The following is a 27,850-nucleotide window of genomic DNA, read 5'->3' on the forward strand; positions in this document are numbered from 1 at the left end:
TCTCCACTCCCTGGCTAGAGGCACTGCTCGAGGCTGCTTGTCCACCCATCAGTCAGGCCTGCCCTCCCGCAACCATGTCCCGGCCCCTGTCAGACCAGGAGAAGAGAAAGCAAATCAGCGTGCGTGGCCTGGCTGGCGTGGAGAATGTGACCGACCTCAAGAAGAACTTCAACCGGCACCTCCATTTCACACTCGTGAAGGACCGCAATGTGGCCACCCCGAGGGACTACTACTTTGCGCTGGCCCACACCGTGCGCGACCACCTCGTGGGTCGCTGGATCCGCACGCAGCAGCACTACTACGAGAAGGACCCCAAGGTGCTGCTTGGGGCGCCCCGGGTGGGAAATGGGCTGGGGCCCCCACCCGGGAGATCCTGACGAAGTGGCGGCCCTTCGTGGGGGGTCCTTCGAATAAAGGGTCCTTCCAGGTTGCTGAGGTTGGAGGAGCAGGAGTGCCAAGTGCAGCTGGGGCAGGGACAACCCCGGGCAGAGAAACCCAGGGGCAGGGTGGCGGGCAGGTTGCAGGGCTCAGATCAGGCAGGCTGGTTGCAAAGGCAAGTGCCCATTCAGAGAGCAGAGGGGCTTCTGGTGGTCGGGAAGACCCCTGCGGCCTGGGTTGGACCTGAAGTGGAAGGCCGGGTCATTCAATATGAGCGTGGTGTCTCCGTGGAGTGGGTGGTGCTGGTGTGCGGCCGGGACAGCTGGGGTAGTGGGATCAAGTGTCTGCTGGGGTCATGGTAAATGTCAGCAACCTGACACTCGTGGGCAGGGGAGGGGGAGGGGCAGGCGAGTGGGCCAGGGAGGGGAACCTAGGAAACCAGGAGGCCAGGTACCGTCAGCATCCTCTGTCCTCTTCTTGGGGCTGAGGCTTGAGGACCAAGGGGGACTGGGCACCACAAGGACAGGAGGTGGCCAACTCTAGCCGTGAGTCATGGTGACCTTGAGCAAATGACTGGTTTCTCCGCTACCTTGGCCTTCCCCTCTGGGGGAGTACTTGGAGGGGCTTCTCCACGTCCTGACTCCCTGGTGGGCCGTCGGGAGGCTCGTGTGAGATGGCAGGGGTTCTCACCTCTCCTAAGCACCTCAATCCCCGAGGTAGATAGGGCAGCCCCATTTCCCAGATGTGGAGACTGAGGCCCAGAGAAGAAAAGCCGTGTGTCCAAAGTCAGAGGAAATGCTGGGCCGGAACCTTCCCGATGGGTCCGGAAGCCTGAGATGGGGAGAAAATAAATGGAGACAGGGCTGGCACGTGCCGGGCCCGAGGAGTGGGACAGGAGGTGTGAGAGGCCTGGCCAAATGCTGCTGGGCAGCCCTGACCCCTCCCCTGCACTTGTCTCTCCGGCCAGAGGATCTACTACCTGTCTCTGGAGTTCTACATGGGACGGACACTACAAAACACCATGGTGAACCTGGCCTTGGAGAATGCTTGTGATGAGGCTACCTACCAGGTGTGGAGGGGGCTGGGAGCGGGGCAGGGAGTGGGGCAAGCTGAGGAATTGGGGGATTCACCTGCTGGACCTTGGCCTTGACCACTGCCACACCCTCCCCCCTCCAGCTGGGCCTGGACATGGAGGAGCTGGAGGAGATCGAGGAGGATGCGGGGCTGGGCAACGGGGGCCTGGGTCGGCTGGCCGGTAAGTGGGCAGGGTGGCAGGGGTGGGGTGGGCAGTAGGGTTCCTTTCTGCCAGGTCCCTGACACCCACCTCCCTGCAAACCCCTAGCCTGCTTTCTGGACTCCATGGCAACACTGGGCCTGGCTGCCTATGGCTATGGGATCCGCTATGAATTTGGGATTTTTAACCAGAAGATCTGCGGGGGCTGGCAGGTGAGCAACCTTGGGCCCTGGCCTTGTGGGGACCCAGGCATGATGGAGAGGACCCCCATTGGGTCATCCACCTCTGGATAGATCCAGAACCAGCCTCAGCTTTGACAGAAAGCATCCTTGTCCCTTCCCCCTGGCCCCAAAACCTGCTGGTCACTCTTGGAACAGGTGGTCCACGCCTATGGAACCTCTCAGACTCCCATATACACATGCCATGTCCCATTGGATACCCCACCAGACCAGGGACCCACCCTAGGGCCCTTAAATTACACTCTAGAGAGGGCATACCAAGGCTCTGGCTCCTGCCCTACCCACTGCCCCCTGTGGTGTACGTCTGGGTCTGAGCCTGGGTCTGACGCTGCCTTCCTTTCTCCCCGCCCTGCCCTGGGCTCAGATGGAGGAGGCTGATGACTGGCTTCGCTATGGAAACCCCTGGGAGAAGGGCCGCCCCGAGTTCACGCTGCCGGTGCACTTCTATGGCCGAGTGGAACACACCAACCAGGGGGCCAAGTGGGTAGACACACAGGTGAGGGAGCTGGGGGAGCTGCCAGGGAGAGGGAAGTGGGGAGGCTCTGGAAGAAAACAAGGAGATACAGGGCAAGAGCCTGGAGGCTACTGGACCCAGGGCTACTTATAATGGAGGACACGGAGGCTCAAAGAGGTTAAGTGACTTACTCAAGGTCACACAGTTGGAGCCAGGAGAGGCTGGAGACAGGATCACAGAGGAGCCAGGCCAAAGCACAGAGCCCAGGAGGAGGAGAGAGGCCACCCTGCTCCACCAGTGCCCTTTCCCTGACCTGGTTCCTTTCCACCCCATAAGACTCAGCCAAGAATAATCACGGTGACTTGACTCCCCAGCACATCGAAACTGGCAGCTTGATGGGGAGCAAAGCAACAGCCCAGAAAGGGGGACAGGGAGAAAGTGAAAACCTTGAGAGAGGAACTGACTTGTTCAAGGTCACACGACAAGTTAGAGGGAGCCGAAAGCCAAACCAGGTGTCTGAATCCCAGCCCCGTCAGTTCTCTTGCTGTGGCTGCAGGTCATGGGCCTCCAGAGGGCTGCACAGAAACCTCTTGGCTTCCAGACTCAGGCATTGGTTCCGCTGCCATCGTGATAACGATTCCGCAGGGGCTCTGGCTGCCCACCAAGCTCTATGCTCCTGGGCCAGTCCCTTCCCTCTCTGAGCTGCAGCTTCCACTCTGTTCCAGTCCGCGGCTCAGTGACTTAGTGTTGGGGAGAAAGGGTGCTGCCCCCTGGTGGGCGTGGATGTGCCCCCAGGTCCGTGGTAGCAGGAACCATTGGCGGCGATTTTTGACGTCTGCTCATTGCGGGAGGTGGGGCCTGCATTAGATACTGCCGATTAGCCCTGTGGTCAAGCGGGCATAAGCCCTTGGGATGGCCTTGACATCTGTGTCCCCTTCAGCAGGGCCCCAGGCTCCCCCCAGCCCTCTCATGCGCCCAGAGAGTCCTCTAGGTTGCGCTCAGACCAGGTGGGCCAGCTCATCCCCATCCCTGCAGGGTGGCCACCAACAACAGAGAGCCCAGCTCCGGGCTCCGGGCTCATCACTGCCCCCTGTAATCCTCACAAGCATCCAGGCAAGGTGGGGTGGGGGGTGTGGGGAGGTCCTGGGGGGGGGTCCTCTCTTTATGGACGAGGTCCAAAGAGGCTGAGAGGCTTGCTCATGGTCACCCAGAGTCGGCGCGGGAACCCAGGGCTGGGAACTGGCAAAGCACAAGGACAAAGGCTGGAATGCCAGCTCTCAGGGCCCCACGACTCATGTGGCAGATACCTAGCTCCTGACACCAAGCCCGACACCCCTGCAGGTGGTGCTGGCCATGCCCTACGACACGCCGGTACCCGGCTATCGCAACAACATCGTCAACACCATGCGCCTGTGGTCGGCCAAGGCCCCCAATGACTTCAACCTCAAGGACTGTGAGTCCAGCCCTGGCCACCAGCAGCCCCGCCCACCCCACCCGCACTCAGCCCCGGCCTGACGCTGTCCCCACTTTCACCCCTCAGTCAACGTCGGTGGCTACATCCAAGCTGTGCTGGATCGAAACCTCGCTGAGAACATCTCGCGTGTCCTGTACCCCAATGACAACGTATGTCACCTCCTGGGCTGGGGACAGGAAGCCTGAGGGCCTGGGAGAGGGCAAAGACTGGGAGGGACTGTCCCTGGGTGCCCTAGTCACACCCAGGACATAGTTTTTGTTTTTTAAGTTTATTTATTTTTTGGTAATCTCTACACCCAATGCAGGGCTTGAACTCACGACCTGGAGATTAAGAGTCACGTGCTTTTCTGACTGAGCCAGCCACGTGCCCTGCACCCAGGGACATACTGTTGGCTCCTGTGTGTCTTTGTTTTCCCCCCAAGTTCTTTAAAAGGACACCTAAGTCCTGGGGACAGCAAGCTAGGGCAGGGCACTTTGGATCTGCTGTTCCCTGGTGATGCTGACAATACCGGTCCTTGTGTGCCTCCCTCCTAACACCATCCCCCGCCACTACTTCTCGGTGGGCGAAAGACCCCTGGGCCCTGGAGGTGGGGCTTATTCAGGGCTCAAGGGCCTCGGCGTGGGCAGGAGTCTCCTGGCCCCACCCGCAGCAGTGTTAGCCAACCCCCCCAACCTTGACTTGCTTAACCTTGCCTTGGACTGTTCCCAGTTCTTTGAGGGGAAGGAGCTGCGTCTGAAGCAGGAGTACTTTGTAGTGGCCGCCACCCTCCAGGACATCATCCGCCGCTTCAAGTCCTCCAAGTTCGGTTGCTGCGACCCTGTGCGCACGAGCTTCGATGCCTTTCCGGATAAGGTACCAGGGCCCAGGGAGGGCCCCTCTCCACACCTCCCATGACGTGTGTGCCGCCACCTCTCCCCTCCAGCCTCCGCCTGCCCCACTCATTTTATAGAGGAGGAAGTAGAGGCTGAGGGTACCCTGCTCAGGACCCTCAATCGATGGGCACATCACCTGGGGACTGCCCCCCTCCTCCTGCCCACAGCTGCCCCTCTGAGGACTTCTACCCCCAGCTCTGCCCTGGGGCCATGTGGGCCCTTGGAGGGGGCTCGAAGGGGCAAAGGACAGTGATCACAGCCGTGGTTTGGATCCCAGACTGACTCCCAGCCCCCCTCTCCACAGGTGGCCATCCAGCTAAATGATACCCACCCCTCCTTGGCCATCCCTGAGCTGATGAGGATCCTGGTGGACCTGGAGCGGCTTGACTGGGACAAGGTGAGCTTCAGGAGTGACTGACCCTCTTTCCGTCCCAGGGTTCCCTTCCCAGTGTGAGAAGCGGAAATATGGGAGTGCCGCCCCCGTGGAACAGACCGCAGTGTGAGGCCCAGAGGGCGAGTGTCCTCAAACCTGCTCCTCGGTGGCAGGGCCCAGGCTCCTGGCTGCATACTGTGCGTGTAGAGAGCCCTGGCGGTTAGGCCCCAGGGTTCCTGACTCCCCATCCTGCCCATCAGGCCTGGGACTTGACAGTCAGGACCTGCGCCTACACCAACCACACTGTGCTGCCCGAGGCTCTGGAGCGCTGGCCCGTGCATCTTATTGAGACGCTGCTGCCCCGCCACCTCCAGATCATCTATGAGATCAACCAGCGCTTCCTGAATGTGAGCGGAGGAGCCCTGGGCTGGGGGCGTGGGCTGGGGAAGGCTTCTCGCAGTAGGCATCCTGACACTAGCGGGGGTGAGGGGGTGGGGGGCGCTATGCGCGGAGCTCTGGGGGTATGGGGCTGGGGACCTGGGTTACAGGTCCGTGCCTGAGCTCTGGGCTGTCGCCGCATAGCGGGTGGCAGCTGCGTTCCCAGGGGATGTAGACCGGTTGCGGCGCATGTCGCTGGTGGAGGAGGGCACAGTGAAGCGCATCAACATGGCCCACCTGTGCATCGCCGGGTCGCACGCGGTCAACGGCGTGGCTCGCATCCACTCAGAGATCCTCAAGAAGACCATGTGAGACACATCCCTTTCCTCCCGCTGGCCCCGCCCCCTGCTGGTCCTGCCCCTCCCTCTGGCCCCTCCGTGAGACCCCTCCCACTGGCCCCGCCCCTCTCGCTGGCCCCGCCCCTGGCCCACCTCCTTGACATACAGGCCGGGGGCCGGGGGCGGGGGGGGGGCGGGGGGGGGCGGGGGAGGGGCACTACCTGACCCCTGCTGGCCCTTTCCACAGGTAGCACGGCTTTTATAAGCATCGTGGCCCTGATGTCCAGAACACTTCTGTCCCCAGATGACCCCCTCTCACACACAACCACCCCCTCACCTCCAGGCCCCTCTCAGCAAGAAAGCAGGGTAAGGCCTCAGGGAGGAGGCCTTCATCCCACAGGGACGAGTACTGACCCTCCAACCCCATCCTGCAGCTTCAAGGACTTCTACGAGCTGGAGCCTCATAAGTTCCAGAATAAGACCAACGGCATCACCCCTCGTCGCTGGCTAGTTATGTGTAACCCTGGGCTGGCAGAGGTCATTGCTGAGGTGAGAGGTCACTGTATGGCCACTAGGAGTCAACACGGGTCACTACAGGGATCAGCTGTGTATGGATGTGGAGGTGGGTCACTGTAGGGGGCCCCCGGGTTCACAGTCTAATGGAGAGGGTCATCAGCAGGTCACATCAGAAGTGAGACCGGCAGGGGGCAGAGACTGTGAGCAGGGCTTCGGGGTCATTGCCTGTCTGAGGAAAAGGCCAGGAGGAAGGCCTGCTGGGGTCAGGTGGGGTCAGCCATCAGAGCTCAAGGTCCAGAGGGAAGATGGCTGTGCACACCCCACGCCTCTGCTGGAGGCTGGAGAAGGAGGGGCTGTCTGCCGGGGACAGGGCTTGGCTGACCTGGAAAGGGACCCCTCTGTGAGGGAGGACAGAAGAGGGACATAGGCCTGACCGCCATCTCCCGCAGCGCATTGGGGAGGACTACATCTCAGACCTGGACCAGCTGCGCAAACTGCTCTCCTTTGTGGATGATGAAGCCTTTATCCGGGATGTGGCTCAAGTGAAGCAGGTAGGCAGTGCGACAACCCGGGACCCTCGTGCCAAGCGTGGGAGGGAGCGTGCTGGAGGCGCCGGTTGCCTGTGTCCGGGAATGGCCAGGGGAGCCCGTCTCTCCTGCAACCTCAGGCCCCTGGTAGAAGTTGCCTGGAGTCCATGGCGAGAAGGCATCAGCTGATGGCCCTGGAAGAGTGCTGACATTGATTAGCAATGTCTGCTCTGGGGCAGGCGTGGAGGGGGCGGCAAGCGAGACTCCCATCCTCCACCTTTCTGGGAAAGAAATTACACTGTAGGATTTCTTGAGGCTGAGGCCTGTTGGTGAGCTCTTCTCCCTCCCTCCCTTCAGGAAAACAAGTTAAAGTTCGCTGCATACCTAGAGAAGGAATACAAAGTCCATATCAACCCCAACTCGCTCTTCGACATCCAGGTGAAGCGAATTCACGAATATAAACGCCAGCTCCTCAACTGCCTCCACATCATCACCCTGTACAACCGTGAGTGGCAGGGTTTCACTTGGTCTCTTGGGGCTCTCCTCTGTGTACTCCATACTTCCTAATCAATGTCTCTCCTTTGGCCTTGGGACAACTCTTGGGACATGGGATTATCCCCATTTCATAGACGGGCAAACTGAGGCTCAGAGAGGGGGAAAATGGCAGATCTGAGGTCACATAGCAAGTGGTTGCCCAAATCAGGTCCACTGTCTCCTGGCCAAGGCCCTGGCTGGATGGGTGCTGTCAGGAGGGGTTACCCAGAGGGAAGACCTGGTCCACTGATCTCTGCTCTGTTTCTCTACAGGCATCAAGCAGGAACCCAATAGGTTTGTTGTGCCCCGAACTGTGATGATTGGAGGGAAGGTGAGAAGCCAGGACACAGACTGTGGCTCTGGTCCTTCGACACCCAGGTTGAGGTTGACCTGGCTGGGTTGCAGGATAGGGGGTAGGGGGCCGTGCTGTGGGGCTGACCCCAGACTCTGCCCCCACAGGCTGCCCCTGGATACCACATGGCCAAGATGATCATCAAACTCATCACGGCCATTGGGGATGTGGTTAACCATGACCCGGTGGTAGGAGACCGCCTCCGTGTGATCTTCCTGGAGAACTACCGAGTCTCGCTGGCAGAGAAAGGTGGGGTGCCACCAGAGAGAGGCTCTGATGAGTTCAGTGCCAGGAAGAGCTATTGGTTACCTGTTCCTAGCATGCTGGCACTTGGAAGCAGAATCTGGAGAGGACAATGCTCAAATCACGAGGATGTCCCCCTCTCATGGTGGAATTTCAGGCAGAAATGATAGGGAAGATTTGCCCTTCAAATCACACACACAGTGGGGCAGGGTTGGGGAGAGAGTCCAGGGTAGATCTCAGGTGTTCAAGGATCACCAAGCAGTGACAGGGGGCTGGTGATGAGAGGGAGACTCAGTGGGTGACTTCTGTAGGGTTGGGGTGGAGGGCGCTCTGAATCCGGTTAACTCCGCAGTCCCCGGCTGGGGTGGGACTATTCCTGGAGCTGAGCTTGTCCCCTGCTGCTTCCCCACAGTGATCCCCGCCGCTGACCTCTCTGAGCAGATCTCCACAGCAGGCACTGAGGCCTCAGGCACGGGCAACATGAAGTTCATGCTCAATGGGGCTCTGACCATCGGCACCATGGACGGGGCCAATGTGGAGATGGCGGAAGAGGCGGGAGAAGAGAACTTCTTCATCTTCGGCATGCGGGTGGAGGATGTGGAAAAGCTTGACCAGAGAGGGTATGGGGGGCAAGGGCTCCAAAGTTCACAGTCCGTGGGCAGGAGGCACCGAGGTGTGGCTCCTGGAGGGTAGGGCTTGGGGGGCCAGAGGGCATGCCTGGAAAGGCTGGTCCAGCCTGTGTACGGTCTTAGTTTTGGCCCTCAGGATTCTGGAGAACTTTTGAGGTAACTTATAACACATGAGGTTAATGGCATAGGAAAAGAAAGAAGCCACACAGAACTCAAGGCAAAGGAAAAGAAAATTATATCAATCCTAGGACATGATATTATTTCTGGAATTTCTGGAAGTAAAATTAAATCCTGACCCCCTGGCAGCTGTGGCAAAAAGGGAAATATAAGTAGAGTATGTACAGCTGTGTTTGTGGTCGGAAATGCCATTTTTCAAAGTAGATATTTTCCTGGCTTTATGTTTCTTAAAATTTATTTTATTTTATTTTTTTTAAACTTTTATTTATTTATTTATTCATGAGAGAGAGAGAGAGAGAGAGAGAGAGAGAGAGATAGGCAGAGGGAGAAGCAGGCTCCCAAGGAGCAGGGAGCCCGATGTGGGACTCGATCCCAGGACCCTGGGATCATGACCTGAGCCGAAGGCAGACGCCCAACCATCTGAGCCATCCAGGCGCCCTTAAAATTTATTTTAAAATATATTTTTTTCCTTATCATAAAAGCAATACATGCTCCTGAATTGGAAACATACAAAACCACAAAGAATAAAATAACTGTCATTCATAATCTCATCATCCATTTTTAAAGTCACAGCTCTTTTTCTACATACTTACCTATGTGTGTGTATCTGTAAAAGTTGGGACCAACACCTGTACAATTTTGATGCCTTCACACAATTTTGACTCCTGATATCATTAAACAGTTTTTAAAATATTTTATTTTATTTTTTTTAAGATTTTTATTTATTCATTTGAGACACAGAGATACAGAGAGAGAGAGAGAGAGAGAGAATGGGCTGGGGGAGAGGCAGAGGGAGAGGGAGAAGCAGGCTCCCCGCCGAGCCAGGAGCCCGATGTGGGGCTCGATCCCAGGACCCCGGGATCATGACCTGAACTGAAGGCAGGTGCTTAACCATCTGGGCCACCCAGGCGCCCCAATCTTTAAAATATTTTAAATGTCTGCACGGGGTTCCATCAAAATGGAGGTGTCATAACTTATTGAACTAGTTCCATAGTGTTGGACATTAGGTTGATTTCTGCTGTTCGGCAGTGTAAATATCCCTGTGATGATCATCCTTTTACACCCATGTCTCCATCTTTATTTCCTTAAGATAATTAGTAGAGGGGATATATCTGAGTCAAATAAGGTATGAGTTCTTTTTTTCTTTTCTTTCTGTTTTTTTTTTTTAAAGTATGAGTTCTTAAGGCTCCTGATGCATGTTGCCAAATGGCCTTCCAGAAAGTTGGTACCAGTTTACGCTCCCCCCAACTGCTTCTGAGAGCTGGCATTAAATACTGAAAGGAAATTCTCCTGTTGGGCTTGACTAGGAAGTTCAGACTGTGTCCTTTGGACAGGAGGGAGATAGGACATGTTTTGAGCAAGATCCAACATGTTCAGAAGCAGGCTCCAGAAGGACGGTTTTGGCTGCGAGGTGGAGACTGGACTGCAGGGGAGGAGGAGGCAAAGTGCAGGTGGGGGCCCCAGTGTGTGGGCTGACACCGGAGTGCGAGGAGAGTGGCCTCCAGCGTCAGTGCTGGGGATCGGGGTGAGGGATGTCCTCTGGCTCCCTGCCCCCTCGTATTTGTGGATCCTGACCCACTGCACCCACTCCTTGGCCTGAGTGGCTGGATGGAGGTGGGGAGGGAAGGAAAGAGATGAGACTGGCCTTGGGGAGGGTTTTGAGCCCAGGCATTCCGGAAGGAAACATACTGGTTAGCAGAGGTAGCGGTGTGTGTGCAGAAGAGCACTTGGTTTGGGGCCTCAAGCACAGAAGGGGGTTGAAAAGCTGGGCAGAGAAGGGAGGGGGCCGCCAGGGAAGGACCGCCAGAGGTGGTGCAGCTGCTCCGGAGAGGGCAGCAGCAGGCTGGGCCTGGGTTTTGACCCTGGCGCTTAGGACTTCTCGGGTTTTCTTGGGAGGAGGAACCAGGAACTCCTTTCCATGGCGCTGACCGCTCTTTCCCCACAGGTACAACGCCCAGGAGTACTATGACCGAATTCCCGAGCTTCGGCAGATCATTGAGCAGCTGAGCAGTGGCTTCTTCTCCCCCAAACAGCCGGACCTGTTCAAGAACATCGTCAACATGCTCATGCACCATGACCGGTGAGCTGACTGGCCAGGGAACCGTGCAGGTGGGGCTGCTGGGCTGAACGGCTCAGGTGCGGTGTGGGGAGGCTGGGCAGCGGTCCTGGGCAGTTGGGGCCAGGCTCCTTTGCTCCTTTGGAAGCAGCTTTACTCTCCTGGCCCCCGGAAGACCACCAGGAGAGGACGGGCTTGGCCCTTGACTTCATGGAACTCCCTGCCTCTCTATTCCTTTCCAGGTTTAAAGTCTTTGCAGATTACGAAGACTACATTAGATGCCAGGAGAAAGTCAGTGCCTTGTACAAGGTGAGGCGTCCTGGGCCAGGGGTCAGCAAGGCTTTGGTGGCCCTGGCTGGGCTGTGGTGGATGTTGGGGATCCCACGGGCAGAATGAACCCAGAGCTGTCTTTTGGCCTGTAGAACCCAAGAGAGTGGACGCGGATGGTGATCCGCAACATAGCCGCATCAGGCAAGTTCTCTAGTGACAGAACCATTGCCCAGTACGCCCAGGATATCTGGGGCATAGAGCCTTCACGCACGCGCCTGCCAGCCCCTGACAAGACCATCTGAGCCTCCAGACCGGACCCCAAACTGGCCCCTGAGTTTGTTTGCAATCCCTTGGGTGGGCCAACCCCAGCTCTTCGTCCGGAGGGGGGTACTACAGTTAGATCTCTCAACCTTTTCCTGGAACCCCCCATTTTCCCCCGGCGTCAAGATCCTCGTGTCCAGCATGACTGAGGACGCTGCTCCCATCCTGTTCTCCGGCTCCCTGCCCCTCCTAGTATGGGTCTCACCGACTGCACCCACTCCCCAATAAATTGATTCTCCTTGGGAGCCTCCTTATTCCTCTGTCTGTTGGGAAATATTTTTAGCTCTGGGCAGGCCTAACAGCCGCCGCGCAGTCACCGTGCCCCACCCCTCCACCCGCAGGTGCGTCCCCTCGGAAGGAGGGGGCAGCCCATGGGGGCGGGGCCGAGACTCTCCAGCCTCCTTCAGGCGTCACCCTCCACGCCTCTCTTCCCAGAGCTGTGTCCATACTAGGTCAGCGGCCTGCCAGGCTGGCCGAGGGCGGGGCGTCTCCTGGGTGGAGCCCACCGGGGCCGGGAGCTGGGACTTGGGCAGAGGCCTCCGGGACTACCGAGGATCCACGCTGTCCCGGCCAGGACTTGGGAGGGGGAGGAGCCTGTGGGTGGTTGACGCCTTTTGGACTCCGCCCTTAGCCCCGCCCCACTGCGGCGTTTAAGGGTCTCTAAGCAGGTGGCTACGCTTGGTCTGAAGTCGGGGAGTTAGGGCGGGGGACACTCACAGACCGTCTAGGCTAGGCCAGTGTTGCCCCCTCCCACTTTGGGGAAACTGAGGACCAGAAACGGCCTGTTCCTGGGCCTCATATTATCAAGACTGAGGTGTAGGGGAGGTTCTGCCTCCCCAGCCCTGAGGCAGGAAAGGGCAAGCCTCCAAAGGCAGGTTTGGGGCCCGTGGTTTCACAGTGAGTGTGTTTGAACCCAAACCGCCGGAAATGGTTACCGGCTCCCCTGGGCCTGGCTTGTGGGGACCCCAACTGCCTGTGGCTGCCCCTCCCAAGTTCCTCCCTGCCGGGGGTGGGGGGACCCGCACGCCGGTTTCCAGTCTCCAAGCTGCGCAGAACCCACCCGCGGCTTGCAGCTGCCCCTTCCCATCTGGCCCCGTGGGGAGCCAGGCTTCCGGATCCCGTCCCCACTGTATGAACTGGAGCCCCCCCGCCCCCATCCCCAGACATCGAGGCCACGTTTTCAGGTAGCCGCGTTTTCATTCCTCCCTCCCACAGGCCCCTGTCCCCAAATGTTCCTAGCCCCTGCTCCAGGCTATCACAAGGACCCGCTGTCCCCACGCCCCCGATCTCTACCAGGTCTGTGCCCCCCTCTGCCCGCAGGAAGACGCCCGGCCCCGGGTCCGGTTAGCCCCGTGGGAACGGTTTGTCTTCGAAAACAGGAACCCGGGCCGGGGGCTGGGCGGGGCGCCCCTTCCCCACCGCAGTCCGCTTCCTGCCCCTCCCGGCTTCCTCTGCCCAACACCAGGCAGGGCGGGGGGCATAGGGGCGTCTGGGTGGGGAGAGAGAGCTCTCGGTTTAGTTCCCCCCCCTCCACGCCCCGCGAGGCCTGACCTCCGCTCGCCCACCCTCCGCGCGGCGGGTGGCGCAGCCCCAGCCCGCGGCCCTGGCCTCCCAGGAGGCGCGGCAGGGGAGGGGTTAAGTTGCCGCAGGGCCCGCCGCGTGCGGGGCGAGAGGGAGCCCCCGGTGGGGGGAGGCGCAGCCAGCGGTTCGGAGCCCCGCGCAGGGGCGGGAGGGGCGGGGAGGGGAGGGGGCGGCCGCGGCGCGGGGGCGGGGCGGCGGGAAGCGGGGCCGCGGCGCGGAGAGCGGGCGGGAGCCGCAGCCGCAGCGAGGCCGGCGGGCGGGAGCGCACGGAGGTGGCGCCGGCCCGGCCGGGTGCGGGCTCAGTGCCGCGGGTCCCAAGAGTGAGTGAGCGAGAGCGGGCGGGGCGCTGGGCAGAAGAGGGCCGGGCCCCTAGGGCTCCCCCTCCCCCCACCCCGGGCGACGCAGGCGGGCTGGGGGCAGCGGGTGGATTGGTGGGTGCAGAGTCTGCGGCCGGGTCCGGGGTGGGAGGGAGAGAGCTGAAGCGCCCTGGACAACCGCGGGAGGGGGCGGCATCCGCGGCACATCCGGCTCTTCCCAGCCACGTCTCAGCGGGACCTTCTCCCGCGGACCCCCCCATTTGACAGATAAGAAAATTGAGGCTCCGAGAGGCCAAGTGACTCTCAAGGTCACGCAGCGAGGCAGCAGCGGGGCTAGACGGGGTTGGCTATGGGTGGCTCCTAGGAAAAGTCGGCCAGAGAACTCAGGAGAGTAGCCCCCCTCCAGCCCGGGGGAGTTTGTGTAGGGGCGGGGTACCTTTTCGTGGGGCCAGGCCCTGCCAAAGTCCGGGAATGAGGGGTGGCAGGGCGTTGCGGCCGCAGAGCTTGTCCTGGACTGCGGATGAAGGGGGGGGCGGCGGAATGGGCGTGTGTGCGCACCCATGGGGGCGTGTGCGTGTGTGGGAGTGTGCATGCGTGTAGGTGCCCTGTCTTGTGTGTGTGCACACGTGTGCGATTCCAGCGCCTCTGTGGCTGCGGAACTCCAGGTTGGCCTGGCTCGAGTGAGCTGCAAGTCCGGGAACTGGCCCCATCAACGGGTTTGCGTTCTGGGCTGGAAGGCTGGGTATGTGTGCCGGAGGGTTCCTTCTTGCAGGTGTGTGCGGGGTGTGAGTGCCATTGTGTGTCTGAGACGGAGGATGGGAGGCAAGTGCCTGAGGCTCGGGTGTGTGTGTAGGGGGGCGGGTGTCTTACACCCCAATATGAGCCCCTGGCCTCGGGTATAGAATGAGTGTGTGTCCCTGCATGGGTGCGTCCGACCCTGCCAGTGACTGGAGTTGCTGGTGGATTCAGCCAGGCATTCTCCACCCCTCACGGCGCTAGCGCCCCCTTCTGGGCACCCTTCTCTGTGTGCTCGAACGTGGCCGGCCTCTGTGTGCGCTCCCAGTTCGACTGTGCAGTGTGGGGGCCTGGGTCAGGAACTCCGGCTGGGGAGGAAGACGGTCTGCTGAAGGGCTGAGGCCGGACCCCTGGGGCCTTCACTGAGGAGGTGGCTTGGGAGCGCGCGGTTCCCAGGCTCAGGCTTCCCGTTGACGCCTCCCGGCCGCCGCGGGCTCCCCCCCACCCCCACCCCGCCCGAGGAATGTTCTTCTCCACTCCAGCTCGCCTCCCCAGGGGCAGGCCCCTGGGGGCTGCCACAGCCCCGCCTCCCCTCCTAGGGAGCCCAGGAGGGGGCGATGCGGGCAGGACGCCTGGGTTCCTCCCTCCCTCCCATCCCAGGGAGAAATTCCTCCGAGGTCCCCTCAGGCTCCGGGTTCCCAAAATAACCCTGCGGGGGAAGGGAGGCTGTGGCAGGAGGGAAGCGGGAGGGGCGCGGAGCCGAGCCGCGGGGTGCTGCAGGTGCCTCTGGGGAGAGGACGCGAGGGGAAGAGGGCCCAACAGGGGCTGGGGCACAAACCAGTCCCCGGAGTCCTGGCTCGTCCCCATCCCCGGGGAGTCCCCCTCGGCCTTCCCGTGACTCCGAGGGTGAGCCGGAAGCCTCTCGGCCAGTCGGTTTCCCAACTGGTGGGTTGCACCATCCGCGGGCCAGACCGTTTAACCCCGGGAGTGGCCGCAGGGGACGACTCCGCCCCTGCCCAGCAGGGGGCGTGCCCGCCCCGCCCCGCCCCGCCCCGCCCCGCCCCGCCTGGCGACTCGAACCCCCCCCCCCCCCGCCCCGCCGCCCGCCGCGCCTCCGCAGACTCCCTCTCTGCTTCTCCCGGGACAGGGGTCCGGTCCGAGCCCCGTGGGAGGCTCCGGGGTGCAGCTTGGTCCAGCCTACCCGCTCCGGCAGCCATGGCGGGCACCCTAGACCTGGACAAGGGCTGCACAGTGGAGGAACTGCTCCGCGGCTGCATCGAAGCCTTCGGTGAGTGGCACGGGAGGGCACACCCAGCCTGAGCCCAGCCCCGAGCCTGAAGCGGGGTCCCTGCCTCCAAGGACAGACCCCCAGCCTAGACCCACCCAGTTCCGTATCCTGCAACCTTTTTAACGAAAGCCTGCTCTTCGTCACAGGGTAGAGAGATCCCTACGCTTCAGAAAGATTGTTTCCCTTCCCTAGTATGCCGGCTTTGAAGGGAGAGGGATGGGATCCCCAGACTCTGGCCCATGAGGAGCATTATCTGTCTCCCTGGAGGATCCGGAGGAACTCTCTATCTCCGGCCTGGGAGCTGTTTCCGGCTGATGGGGGGCAGCTTATCTGGTGAAGGGGTGCCCCTTCCCCCAAGCACTCAGGAAATGACCTCTGGGATTCCTGACCCTGGGGAACCCAGGCTTCTTCCGCCCCAGCTGGTTCCCCTCGGGACGATGGGCCGGGTCAGATGCTCCCCTCCTCCAGTTCTTCGGATCCTGCCTTATCCCTCTCCCACCCTACCTTTTCTCTCTCATCTGCCTGCTGGTTTCAGAGTCTGGGAAAGCAGGTGGTGGGCGGGGGGCCAGATATCCGGCAGGGCTGTGAGGTAGGCTTGAGGGACCGCAGCTACGGGACCAAGGGTCAACCCGCTTCTCTCTGACCCCTCGGAGTTAGATGACTCCGGGAAGGTGCGGGACCCTCAGCTGGTGCGCATGTTCCTCATGATGCACCCTTGGTACATCCCTTCCTCTCAGCTGGCGGCAAAACTGCTCCACATATATCCTTCGCAGGCCTCGCCATGGGCCCCGCAGTCCCAGTCCATGAGGGAGCCCGGCTGCCCAGCCCAGGCCAAGATTGGGCTTCGCGAGCCCCTCCTAGGACCTAGAATTCAGGCTTGGCCCAGCCTTTCTCCACGGCCTAGGCTCCACCCCTTTCCTCCTCTCGACTCAGGCCCCGCCCCCTCCCGCCCCCCTCCCGCCCCCTCCCCCCCTCCCGCCCCCTCCCCAATCTGGGCTTTACTCTCCTGCTCCCTACAGTCTAGGACCTGTCCCTACTCCCAGCCCAGGTCCGTCCTCTGGCCTATCTACCAGGACCCAGGCCATGCTTTCAGCCACCCCCAGAACCTAGCCCCCTTCTCAGCCGTGCACCCTCCCAAAGCTCACCCCTCACCCCCCCAGCCTTCAGCCCCTTTCCGACAGGCCCCACCCCAGATCCCGCCCCCAGCATTTCTCCTAGGACCAGGCCGGGCCTTCAGCCTCCCTCCGGAACTCGGAACCCTTCCCCTGCCTCCCTTTCTAGAATTAGTCTCCATTCTCGATTTCCTTAACTCTCCTTCACCTACCAACAATCCCGGAAGGACAACTCCAATTCGCTGCAGGTGAAAACATGCCACCTGGTCAGGTAAGTCTTCCTTTTGGGGCTCTGTCCCCTCCTCTTGCTTCCTTCTCTCAGGCTTCAGACTGGCCTGAGGAGTGGAAAGGGCACGTTCTGGGAGTTGGTCGTGTGGGTTTGAGTCCTGGCTCTGTCCATGGTGGGTGTGCTGCTGCAGGCTTGCCCCTTGCTCGCGTGGGCCTGGGTTTTTGGATCTGCACAGCGGGGGTGGGGAAAGAATGAGCCCCGAGGTGTGTGTGGGGGAATCACAGTTTGGGGCTCTTTCCCCCTCTCTGGGGAGCTCCGGTCTCCGGGGACGATGGGGGAAGGACTGCCTTGGGTGACTGGAAGCTTCTAGCAGGTACTGGATCTCAGCATTCCCAGCAGAGTTTGACTTGAACCCTGAGCTCGCTGAGCAGATCAAGGAGCTGAAGGCTCTGCTCGACCAAGAAGGGAACCGGCGGCACAGCAGCCTCATTGACATCGAGAGTGTGTGCGTGGGGCAAGCTAGAGGGCTGGGGAGGGCACTCAGCATCCCACGCCATCCGTGCTTAATAAATGTTTGTTGACTTGAATGAGTGAGGGTCATGTCACTCTCTTGCTTGAAAACCTATGGCTCCTTGTCACTTTCACAATGTCTCGGCCGGGGATTAAGGCCTTTGGTAGTCTCCGGCCAGCTTGGCATTCCTGCCTCATCTTCCACAGCCCACTCCCATCCCACGCCCTCCATACTGCAGCTGCGCGGTCTGCTCGCCATTCTCCAGCCTTACCTCCCTTCCCACCATGGTGCTCTGCTCATCTGAGTCCCCTTGCCTGCCTCTCTGTGTTGTGAAGACTCCGCTCAAGTGTGGAGTGTCTCTGGGCTCGGAGGGCTCGGAGGCCTCCCAGGGCAGAATTTGTCATTCCCTCCTGTGTTCCCCCACAGCACTGTGTGCAGACACCCCGCCCACCCCTGCCGGCCCGTGCAAAGACCTGTATATGTGCCATGCTGTTTTGTGACTGTTTTTGTGTCCGTCTCCCTCAGTAGACTGTGAGCTCCTCAAGGGCAGGAACTGTGTCTTGCTCATCTCTGTCGCCCCAGCGCCTAGCACAGTACTTGAGTGCATGACGAGGGGGAGATTGCAGGAGTTGCTGGGACGGGGGACCTCAGTGTCCGGTACAGTGCCTCAGATGGTATAGGTCCTCTGTCAGCTTGAGTGGTGTGTCTGCATGAGTGTGGGGCCGCACGAGATGGGGCGTCTCCAGCAAAGGGCTCACTGCCCCTGCCCCACCTCCCAGCCCCACCTACAAGTGGAAGAGGCAGGTGACCCAGCGGAACCCCGTAGGACAGAAAAAGCGAAAGATGTCCCTATTGTTCGACCACCTGGAGCCCATGGAGCTGGCAGAGCATCTCACCTACTTGGAGTATCGCTCCTTCTGCAAGATCCTGGTGCGGCGCAAGGGCCTCAGTCAGGGGGTGGAGTGTGGGCTGGGGAGAGGGTCCCAGGAGGAACGGGGTCGGTCCCTGGGGTAGGCAGGGTCCCGGGGTGCGTCGGGGGTTTCAGTGTAACCGATGACGGGCAGCTGGAGGGGGAGGAGTGGCCATCTGTGAGGGGAGGGGCCCGGCGGGGCTGAGGCCACTCCTGCCCCCAGTTTCAGGACTATCACAGTTTCGTGACCCACGGCTGCACCGTGGACAACCCGGTCCTGGAGCGATTCATCTCCCTCTTCAACAGTGTCTCACAGTGGGTGCAGCTCATGATCCTCAGCAAGCCCACGGCCCCTCAGCGAGCCCTGGTCATCACGCACTTCGTCCACGTGGCAGAGGTGCTTGCCTCTCCCCCTTCTCCTAAGCTCCCAGGGGGCCAGGAGGGTGACTCCCTCCTTTCCACTCACCCACTGCCTCCTTTCCAGAAAAGCCGGGCCAAATCCTGGGCCTTGTTCAGTGACTCACTGCCTTGCCCCTCCTCGTTCTCCCCCCCCCACCCCCCCCAGAAGCTGCTGCAGTTGCAGAATTTCAACACGCTGATGGCGGTGGTTGGAGGCCTGAGCCATAGCTCCATCTCCCGCCTCAAGGAGACCCACAGTCATGTTAGCCCTGAGACCATCAAGGTGCCTGGGACCCCGGGGGGGGGGTGTCAGGGGAAGAGCCTCATCAAGCCTGTGGGGCCAGCCTTCCCGGGTCTGGCCTCACTGAGAACTCCCAGTAGTGTTGGGGGCTGGCCACTCCCGTCCCCATTTGACAGATACAGAAACTGAGGCTCGGAGGGATTCAATGCTCTTACTAGGTTACACAGTGAGAGTGGCAGAGTGAGGGCTCACAGGTCTGCCTGACCCCAAAGTTTGCGCTTTTCTCCTCTCCGTATATTTATCTTTTCACATATTGGGTGACGTCCGTATAGAGACGTACTGAAAGCATATGTGCGATTAAAGAAACATTATAAAGAAAACGCCTGTGTAACTACCACCCAGGTCAAGAAATAGAACATTGCCAGCCCCCCGAAGCTCCCAGCACCTTAAAGCATAACCCCCTCCCCATCAGAGGTAATGGATGTCATGACTTTCGTAATGATGATGGGCTTGCTTTTCTTTATAACTGTACCACTTACGCACGAATCTCCAAACAATGCGGGGTTTTTGTCGCCTGTTTTTGGATTTTCTATGAATGGAATCCTGTTGTATGTTATTTTATGTCTTGCTTCTTTCATTCTTACATTCTGTTACTTGGAGCAGTTGTTCATTCGGTTCTGTTGCCATATGATATTTTCTTGTAAGTCTACCACAATGTATAGATCTACTCTCCTGTTGAACATCTGGGGGTCTTTCCAGTGTGGGCTGTCACAAACAACACAGCTAGGAACATTCTTCTGGATCTTTCTCCTGTGCGGTTTTCCTCCCTGAGCCTCAGTTTCTTCTCTTGTGAAGTGTTGTTGATAGTCCATGCCTAGGCCTGGTGCACAGGTGTGGTATTGGGCTGTGGGTGTTCCCTTGAGCTCATGACCTATGAACTCTGACACTCTGGGGCTAAAGGAGACACTGTCAGGGGACAGTGAGGGAGATTTTTAACCTTTCACCCACCCCTGACTCTGACCCCTCACCCCTCCCATGTTTCCCGGGCTGGGGGGTGGGAGGGTAGTTGAGCCAATGGTTGTGTGTGTGTGTGTGTGTGTGTGTGTGTGTGTGTGTGTGTGTGACCCTCTGTCTTCTGCCCACCCCCACCCCCAGCTCTGGGAAGGTCTGACAGAACTAGTGACGGCCACGGGCAACTATGGCAACTATCGGCGCCGGCTGGCGGCCTGTGTGGGCTTCCGCTTTCCCATCCTGGGCGTACACCTCAAGGACTTGGTGGCCCTGCAGCTAGCACTGCCTGACTGGCTGGACCCTGCCCGGACCCGACTTAATGGCGTCAAGATGAAGCAGCTCTTCAGCATCCTGGAGGAGCTGGCCATGGTGACCAGCCTTCGACCACCGGTGCAGGCCAACCCCGACCTGCTGAGCCTACTCACGGTGAGGTGTTGGGAGCAGGGATGCTGGGGGCCTGGGCACCAGGATTGACAACAACACCCGGTCTTGGGCTTGTGCAAGGTTGTGGACTTGACCTTGAGTTCGAGGTTCTGAGAGAGGGACTGAGATCCAGCCTGGGCTCTAGGGTTTGGAGTGGACTCTGAGATGAGTTCCAGGCTCTGAACGGGGCTATGGACGGAGGTCTGAGCTCAAGGCTGCCATGTGGGCTTTTTGTGCTGGGCCTTGAAGCAGGTCCTGGGTCCTGGGTTGAGTTCCTTGGAATGGGTTGTGTTCAAAGCTTGGGGCCCAGCTCTGGGTTCTGGGTGCAGGGGTGGTTTCTAAACATGGCCTTGAGCTCAAGCCCAGACTTGGACTTGGTTTTGGGGTCTAGGATGAGAGTGAGGTTTGAGTCTAGATCTGGATTAGGTTCTAGACATGGAGCTGGGGCTTGGGTTTTGGGTTTAGAGTGAATTCTTAGCTGTTTCTAGGCTCTGGACTGGGATCAGGATTGAAATCTGAGCTGGATTCTGGATGTTGGGTTGGGTTCTAGGTTGGGGCTTTATCTCAGAGCTCTTGGCTGTGTTCTGACCTGGATTCTTGGCTAGATTCTTGGCAGTGCATTGTGCTCCAGGTTTGGGCCAAGATGTGGGTTCTGGTCTGTGTGCTAGGCTGGCATGTGGTTGCTGGCTCAGTCTCATGACACTGAGATCACGACCTAAGGCGAAATCAAGCCTGAGCCACCCAGGCGCCCTGTTGCGGTGTGTTCTAAGCTGGCCTTTGTCCTGAGTCTAGCTTCTTTTTTTTTTTTTTTTTAAGATTTTTTATTTATTTAACAGAGAGAGACACAGCAAGAGAGGGAACACAAGCAGGGGGAGTGGGAGAGGGAGAAGCAGGCTTCCCGCGGAGCAGGGAGCCCGATGCGGGGCTCGATCCCAGGACCCTGGGATCATGACCTGAGCCGAAGGCAGACACTTAACGACTGAGCCACTCAGGTGCCCCATGAGTCTAGCTTCTGGACTGGGTTCCAGGCCGAGCTATGGCCTCTACGTGGCCCTATGACCCTGGGCTCTAGACAGTGGGCTCCTGAGGGCAGCAGGGGCAGTGGGTATGATCAGACCTGTGTGTGTCCCAGGTATCTCTGGATCAGTATCAGACGGAGGATGAACTCTACCAGCTGTCCCTGCAGCGGGAGCCACGCTCCAAGTCCTCGGTGAGATAGGGAATCCCTGCTTCCCCACTCCGCCCGCCCTCTTTGTCTCCTACCTCTGTCCTTCCTGAAAATCCCAGGACATGAGGGCAAGCAGAGCTCTTAGAGGTTACCTCACCTCTCCAGCTTGTTGGGTGGGCTCCCTTCTCCCCAAGGCTTCCCCCCTGCTCTGCTCTCCTGGGCCCTGGGCTCCCTCGCTCTGGCCCTCACTCAGTCCTGACCATTCCCATAGCCAACCAGCCCCACAAGCTGCACCCCACCTCCCCGACCCCCAGTGCTGGATGAGTGGACCTCAGCTGCCAAACCCAAGCTGGATCAGGCACTCCTGGTGGAGCACATCGAGAAGATGGTGGAGGTGAGACTCTGTGGCCCCCTGCCCTGGCACCTGTGGGGCCGGGGGACAGGTCCGTAGGACAGGCCAATCAAGAGCGATTTTGCCAGGCCATTCCCCTTGGAGCCACACCAGTGCCATGTTCAAGGGCCAGTGCTCAGTCTCCAGAAGGCAAGTGGCATAGCCAGTGGGTGGGGTTGGGGTGGGGGTATGGAAGAGGGAGATAAAAGGGGAGAAGGAGAGTCACCCACATCTGAGACATCCTTCCTAATGTGGCCTGGGAATAGGGGCAGGATGGGGCTGATGCTTGTTTTATCTCCTGCCCTTGTGTGTCCCTCTGCGTGCTCCAGTCTGTGTTCCGGAACTTTGACGTCGATGGGGATGGCCACATCTCCCAGGAAGAGTTCCAGATCATCCGTGGGAACTTTCCTTACCTCAGCGCCTTTGGGGACCTCGACCAGAACCAGTGAGGAGGGCTGGGGGCTGGGAGAGAGGGAAGGCAGGCTCACTTCCCCTCCGGTTTCAGCTTCCTCCTGTGCAAGAGGAGGCCATTGAACCAGATGATCTCGGCAGAGGAAGCTACCAATGTGGGGAGGGGCTCTTATTGGTGTGTGTGTGGGGGGAGGCTGGCAGCTATGGCACTCATTCAGACAGATGGGGGGCTCCACCTGAATCTTGCAAAGACTGTGGCCTGGGGACATAGATGCCGCTTTATTTGTGGAGCTCACAGCTGGCAAAAAGTGTGGGCAAGTTCAACTCCTGGGTAGCCTGTTTTAATGAATAGAAAAGAAAGGCCTGTAATTAGCAGCACCCACTTGCTTATCAACAATTCACATCCTGACAATTTGGACAAACAGCTGGTTCTCTGAAGTAGGTTAAACATGCCCCCCTGCAACCATGTTCATATCCCTGTTTTGCTGAGCGGACAAAACTCCAGTCAAAATTTACAGTCCATCTCGGGCGGGGCGAGTTATATTTTAATGTTATTCATGTTTCAAAAAATCTGGTGGTTTTTTTTTTTTTTTTCATACTGCAACACTCCGTGGTGAAAAAGAAATCCAGGTAGTAAAATAGACTTAGAGTGAACAAAACCTATGAAGTAAGAAGTGAAAATTCCCTTCCTCTTTCCCCCTCTCTTTCCCATGGGAAGAGGTTATATTATCCTTAGTAACTTGTTAGCAATGTTACTGGTTTGGCAACAGAGTATCCTTCCAGTCTTTTTTCCCCATGTATGTGCAAATTGATACAGATTCTGTTTGTCTGGGTCCCTTCCATGGACAAACAGGGTTCTGGTACAAATCTGGCTCTGCCCATGGTGCTGGTTGTAGTTGCTTTGTTTCTGCTACCAGAACTGAGACCGAGTTCTAGGTTAGGTCCCTGGGTTGGTGGGTGGATTTTTTTCCAGGGCACACTTTCAGTGAGGGTGCAGTCCTTGGAGACCTTGGATATAGCTTCACACAGGGGTCTCAGCCTTCACTCCCCACCTTCTGCACGCCCCAAGCCTTATGCCCAGCGCAGCTGGGTATCAAAACCCAGCACCTGGCTCACTGGGGCCACCCCCTCCTGGGGCAGCCTCAACATCTGGTCCCCACTTCCTGCGTCAGCTTGAAGCTCGCTCTTTGTTTCTGCAACTTGGGGATTTCCATTTCTTTCTCGAAAACTCACCTATGCCCTTAAAGCAAATGTGGATGTATTTTAACTAGGCTCTATGTATTTGTAGTAGTAGGATTTTCAGGTTTTTGTGTTGTTGTTGTTGTTGTTGTTGTTTAATCGCTGTCTTGATGGAACTGCACATCTTGGTTTTTTGCTTTTGCTTTTGTTAGCCACCTAACCCTTTATCATGGACAGCTTTCCACGCTGCTTTATGCAGAACGACCTCATTCTCTAGAATAGCCGCAGCATAGCCCCACTGTGTAGCTGGGCCGTCATTGGCCTCACCACTCTCCTACTGACGGACATGTAGACTGTTCCCAGGTTTTTGCTATTAATATATGCCATGCTTCTGTGAACATCTTTGTACCCTTGCACTCAGGTCACTATTTCGGTAGGAGAAATTCCTAGAAGTGGGATAATTGCATCAAAAGATATGCACATTCTAAATTGGAAGAGAGACTGCCAAAGTGACCTCCGGCAAGGTTGTGTCAGCTTGCACCCCCATCAGCAGTGAGCAAGTGCCCATTTCCCAACTTCCCTGCCAACAGTGGACGCTATAATAAGCTTTACAATTTTGTCAGTCTAATTGGCAAATGGTGTCTTGGTTAAATTTGAATCTCTCCAATACCAGTGGGGGTAGGATATCTTTTCATATGTTTATTGGCCTCTTATATTTATTCTGTGGATTGCCTGTTCATATTCTTTCTCCATTATTCCACTGGGTTCGTTGGTCTTTTTCTCATCAATTTTCAGAATCTGTGTTAATGAATATTAACCCTTTGCTGTTGAATGTGTTCGCAAATATTTTCTCCCAGTCTGTCATTTATGTTGTCTTTTGCCATATAAAATTTTAAAAAAATGTCGTGTGCTCAATATGTCAGTCTTTTCCTTTATGGCTTCTCGGATTTGTGTTATGTGTAGAAAGGCCCTCATCTCCTGGAGATTACAAAGTTATTCTCTTACACCTTTTCAGATACTTTAATAATTTTTATGTTTTTACATTAGTGTTCTCAGTTTGATGAAGATTTAATGTTCATGCACAGTGTGGAGGTAGGAATCCAGGGTGATATTGTTTTCTAGATGGCCAGTGGCCCCCATGCCCCATTGAACTGAGGGGTCAGTCGCCTGGGTCAGGTCCCGGGGCCCCAGATATAATGGGCAGGAGCTTCCAACAAGGACCAACCCTGCCGGAAATAGCTCCTGGTGGCCCAGGACCTGCTAACTACACAGACACTGTTGTAAATGCTTCCTATGCACCTGCCTCACTGAATCCTCACACAAACCCTCTGAGGTGCAGGGATTATCACAGTCCCCATTTGTAGAAGCGGAAACTGAGGCACAGGGAGATTAACTAGCCCAAAGGTCACACAGCCAGGAAGTAGCCGACCGAAATTTGAACTGAGGTCTGTCTCCCAAGCACATGCTCACTCTTGTCCTACTTTACGTTGATGGGTGAGAAAAGCGTTCTGTGGGCAGCCCTGGATTATGTGGGGGAACCCTGACTGCAGGTGTCCTTCTGACACTCACATGAGAGTGAGGCACACGCGGCTTTTCCCCGATCTTGCCCGGTCCCGCAGCTCCTCACAAATCTCTTTTAACTCTCAGGGCTCCCCACTGGTGTTCCAAAGAGCTCACTTTGGAAAACAAAAGCTGATGCTCTCGTGGGCAAGTGCACAGCCCTTTTAGTTAGTGTCTACCCCAAGTCTGTGAAGTGGCCGGGGCAGGAATTATGATCCCCATTTTTCGGCGGGAGGAAATCTGGGTGGGGGGGTGACTGGTAGTGGGGCAAGTGACTTGCCCAAGACCACACAAGTAGTTAGTAGCCGCCCGCGCATCTGCCTGACTCCAAGGCTAGCGTTGTCTTTCCTGCACCAGGAATCCAAATCCAAAATCAGGATTTGGGTGAGGATCTTTACCTGGTAGGGAGCTTCCCAGTGGGATGGGTTAGGCCTGTTGGTGGGTGGTCCAGGGGAGGGCCCGACCTGAGGCGCTCCCCCTCCCCCGACAGGGATGGCTGCATCAGCAGGGAGGAGATGGTCTCCTACTTCCTGCGCTCCAGCTCCGTGCTGGGCGGCCGCATGGGCTTCGTGCACAGCTTCCACGAGAACAACTCCTTGCGCCCGGTTGCCTGCCGCCACTGCAAGGCCCTGGTGAGCCCCCGCCTAAGCCCCGCCTAAGCCCCGCCTAAGCCCCGCCTAAGCCCCGCCTAAGCCCCGCCTAAGCCCCGCCTAAGCCCCGCCTAAGCCCCGCCTCTCCGGCCCTGGCCCCCTCCGCCCGCCTCGCGCGCCCCCTGGCCCCGCCCCTGCTGGAGGCTTCTCTGCCGGGGCAAACCATATTAATCCCGACTGTCTCTCCTCTCGCTGTTCTGCGCCTAACTAGCCCTGAGAGGGGCCCAGAGAGGGTCAGTCCCAGTCCCTGCCCTTGAGAAGGAAGACGTAGAGTCATTAGCTCTAAAGACCTCTTCCCCAGCACGGCCCCCTCCTCTATTTCAGATCCTGGGCATCTACAAGCAGGGCCTCAAATGCCGAGGTGAGCAGGGCTGGTGGGCTGAATTTGGGGGGCGGGGGAAGAGTTACTCTCTGGGTAGGGATTCTTATTTTGGTGGGGCAATTGCCGAGCAGTGAAGAACCTTGCAGCCAGAGAGGCACGATGGTCATATTGAAGGGGTGGGGGGTAGCCTTCAAGTGGGTTTTGATTTTGGTGAGACAGCTGCCCAGGAACAGAATTTTGGAGAAGGCATGCACTGGCAAGTAGGATGAAGAAGGCACTTTGGAAGATTCTTATTTTGGTGGGGCAGCTGCTCAGGAGCAAAAGAAACTGGGGAGAGGTGGAGGCCTGGAGAACGGGATGAGGGTGTTCTGACAAATGGCCCTGGCTGGGCTCCCCATCTGCCTCCCCCAGCCTGTGGTGTGAACTGCCACAAGCAGTGTAAAGACCGTCTGTCAGTTGAGTGCCGGCGCCGGGCCCAGAGTGTGAGTCTGGAGGGGTCTGCACCCTCACCCTCACCCACACACACCCATCATCGGGCCTTCAGCTTCTCCCTGCCCCGCCCCGGTAGGCGAGGCTCCCGGCCTCCAGGTAAGAGGGGATCTCATTCTGTTTTGGTCTCTAAAGGGAGGAAGGCAGGGCCATTCTGGCAAAGTATTAACTTATCCAGGATGGAAACCGTTCCAGAGTTGGTAATTCTATTATTTTGGTGGGGCGATAAAGAAGGGTTGAACAGGTAAGGGGGCCAGGAGGGGGCTTGGGAACCCTTGATCTTCTGAAGCTAAGAGAGGCTAATACATAAAGAAGAGTAAAAGTGAGAGAGGTTTCAAGATTTCGGTCACAGGAGCACCTGGCTGGCTTAGTTGTAGAGCATGTGACTCTTGATCTCCGGGTAGCGAGTTCAAACCCTATGTTGGGCATAAAGTTTACTTAAAAAAAAAAAAAATTCCAGTCACACTCTTATTTTGTTAGGGGGATTGACAATGGATTGTAGAGGGAGTTGTGTGAGCCATTTGCCTGTATTTCCCTTTTTGGCTGCTCTGGACACCATTCTGAGAAAAGTCCCTTGCCCTGAACATCTTTGGCGGCTCTCTTGGGGTCTCTGGTGGTAACTTTAGGGTCAGTTTGCTGAATGACAATTCCCCCAATGATTGTTTTGCTGAGAACAGTCTGAGCAACCATGTTAAAGGGGGGGTCTAAGGCAGTTGACCGCAACCGTTTGGATTGGCATTAAGTCCTCAAAAATAGAGGCAGGCACCAGGCATAAGTCCTCAAAAATAGAAAAGATGAAACCATTTGCATTGAGCCTTCCAGAAGTGCTGGGGGTCTAAAATGTGAAACACACACAAAATTGACATTTTAAGCAAACTGCACTGACAAATCTGTGGCTGTGAAAAAGCTGCGGCGGAATGAAAACTTAGAGAAAGAGCCTCAAAAATGAGGCCAATTGGTCATTTGGTGAATTGATTTTTGGTGGATGGACCTGCTTCCGGGATGGGGTGGGGTGCCTCCTGTGAGTGGGGGAAGGGCTGCCAAAGGCACGAGGACCCAGGTGTTGTTCCTGTGACCCCCCCCCACTTCCCTGCAGAGATCCGAGAAGAGGAGGTGCAGAGAGTGGAGGATGGCGTATTCGACATCCACTTGTAATGGATGGTGAGTCGTCCCTTCACAGCCTGTGCCACTGAGGGCTGGGGCATGGGGGCGGGGGGGGGTGGGATCGGGAAACAGGTGCTCTGTCCAAATGGCCCAGGCCAGGTGGACTCCTACTTTTTTGGGGAAGGTCTTCCTTACAACCTCTATTTTGTTGTTGTTGTTTTTTTCCTTCCCAGCTGTGACTGGATCAAGCACTCATATCTGCCTTGGAAAAAAGACTTGGACCAGAGCAGAAAGCCTGGGGTGCTGGGGCAGCAGGCTGGGGCTGGGGGGCGGGGTGTGAGGGTAGCATGCAACTGAGGGTTGGGCCAGGGCTGGCGTCCCTAAGGTTGTACAGACTCTTGTGAATATTTGTATTTTCCAGATGGAATAAAAAGGCCCGTGTAATTAACCTAGA

The 27,850-nt window shown here is 57.8% G+C and overlaps 2 protein-coding genes and 1 long non-coding RNA gene across 6 annotated transcripts; 2 read left to right on the top strand and 1 right to left on the bottom strand.

Annotated features, from left to right (window-relative positions):
• On the top strand, positions 1-11,619 carry PYGM (glycogen phosphorylase, muscle associated). The gene is made up of 20 exons (XM_028118389.2): positions 1-317; positions 1,346-1,447; positions 1,555-1,633; positions 1,721-1,824; positions 2,216-2,347; positions 3,647-3,758; positions 3,846-3,928; positions 4,488-4,631; positions 4,956-5,048; positions 5,285-5,431; positions 5,607-5,770; positions 6,175-6,289; positions 6,706-6,807; positions 7,141-7,288; positions 7,590-7,648; positions 7,777-7,918; positions 8,325-8,532; positions 10,664-10,798; positions 11,017-11,083; positions 11,197-11,619. Exons 1-20 carry the CDS (start codon positions 75-77, stop codon positions 11,344-11,346), a joined length of 2,529 nt encoding a protein of 842 aa, XP_027974190.1. The 5' UTR covers positions 1-74; the 3' UTR covers positions 11,347-11,619.
• On the bottom strand, positions 9,393-13,791 carry LOC114220483 (uncharacterized). The gene is made up of 2 exons (XR_003611564.2): positions 13,700-13,791; positions 9,393-11,190 (listed from the first exon to the last, which is right to left on the bottom strand). It is a non-coding gene; the product is annotated as an uncharacterized LOC114220483 (long non-coding RNA).
• RASGRP2 (RAS guanyl releasing protein 2) lies at positions 13,160-27,850 on the top strand. Of its 4 annotated transcripts, none has more exons than XM_028118390.2 (17): positions 13,160-13,266; positions 15,146-15,286; positions 15,944-16,046; positions 16,607-16,669; positions 16,998-17,132; positions 17,918-18,068; positions 18,272-18,445; positions 18,614-18,730; positions 19,844-20,125; positions 21,255-21,332; positions 21,562-21,684; positions 22,011-22,126; positions 25,322-25,463; positions 25,806-25,842; positions 26,215-26,391; positions 27,389-27,453; positions 27,630-27,850. In XM_028118390.2, exons 2-16 carry the CDS (start codon positions 15,214-15,216, stop codon positions 27,445-27,447), a joined length of 1,830 nt encoding a protein of 609 aa, XP_027974191.1. In that variant the 5' UTR covers positions 13,160-13,266; positions 15,146-15,213; the 3' UTR covers positions 27,448-27,453; positions 27,630-27,850. The 4 variants fall into 4 exon arrangements, with proteins under 4 accessions (XP_027974191.1, XP_027974193.1, XP_027974194.1 ...); XM_028118392.2 differs by having other exon boundaries at positions 17,001-17,132; XM_028118391.2 differs by lacking the exon at positions 13,160-13,266 and adding an exon at positions 13,915-14,005.

Source organism: Eumetopias jubatus, unplaced genomic scaffold (genome assembly GCF_037043125.1).
Source record: "Eumetopias jubatus isolate StellerSeaLion01/CBP00866 unplaced genomic scaffold, mEumJub1_p1.0 scaffold_13, whole genome shotgun sequence".
Lineage (NCBI taxonomy): Eukaryota > Metazoa > Chordata > Mammalia > Carnivora > Otariidae > Eumetopias > Eumetopias jubatus.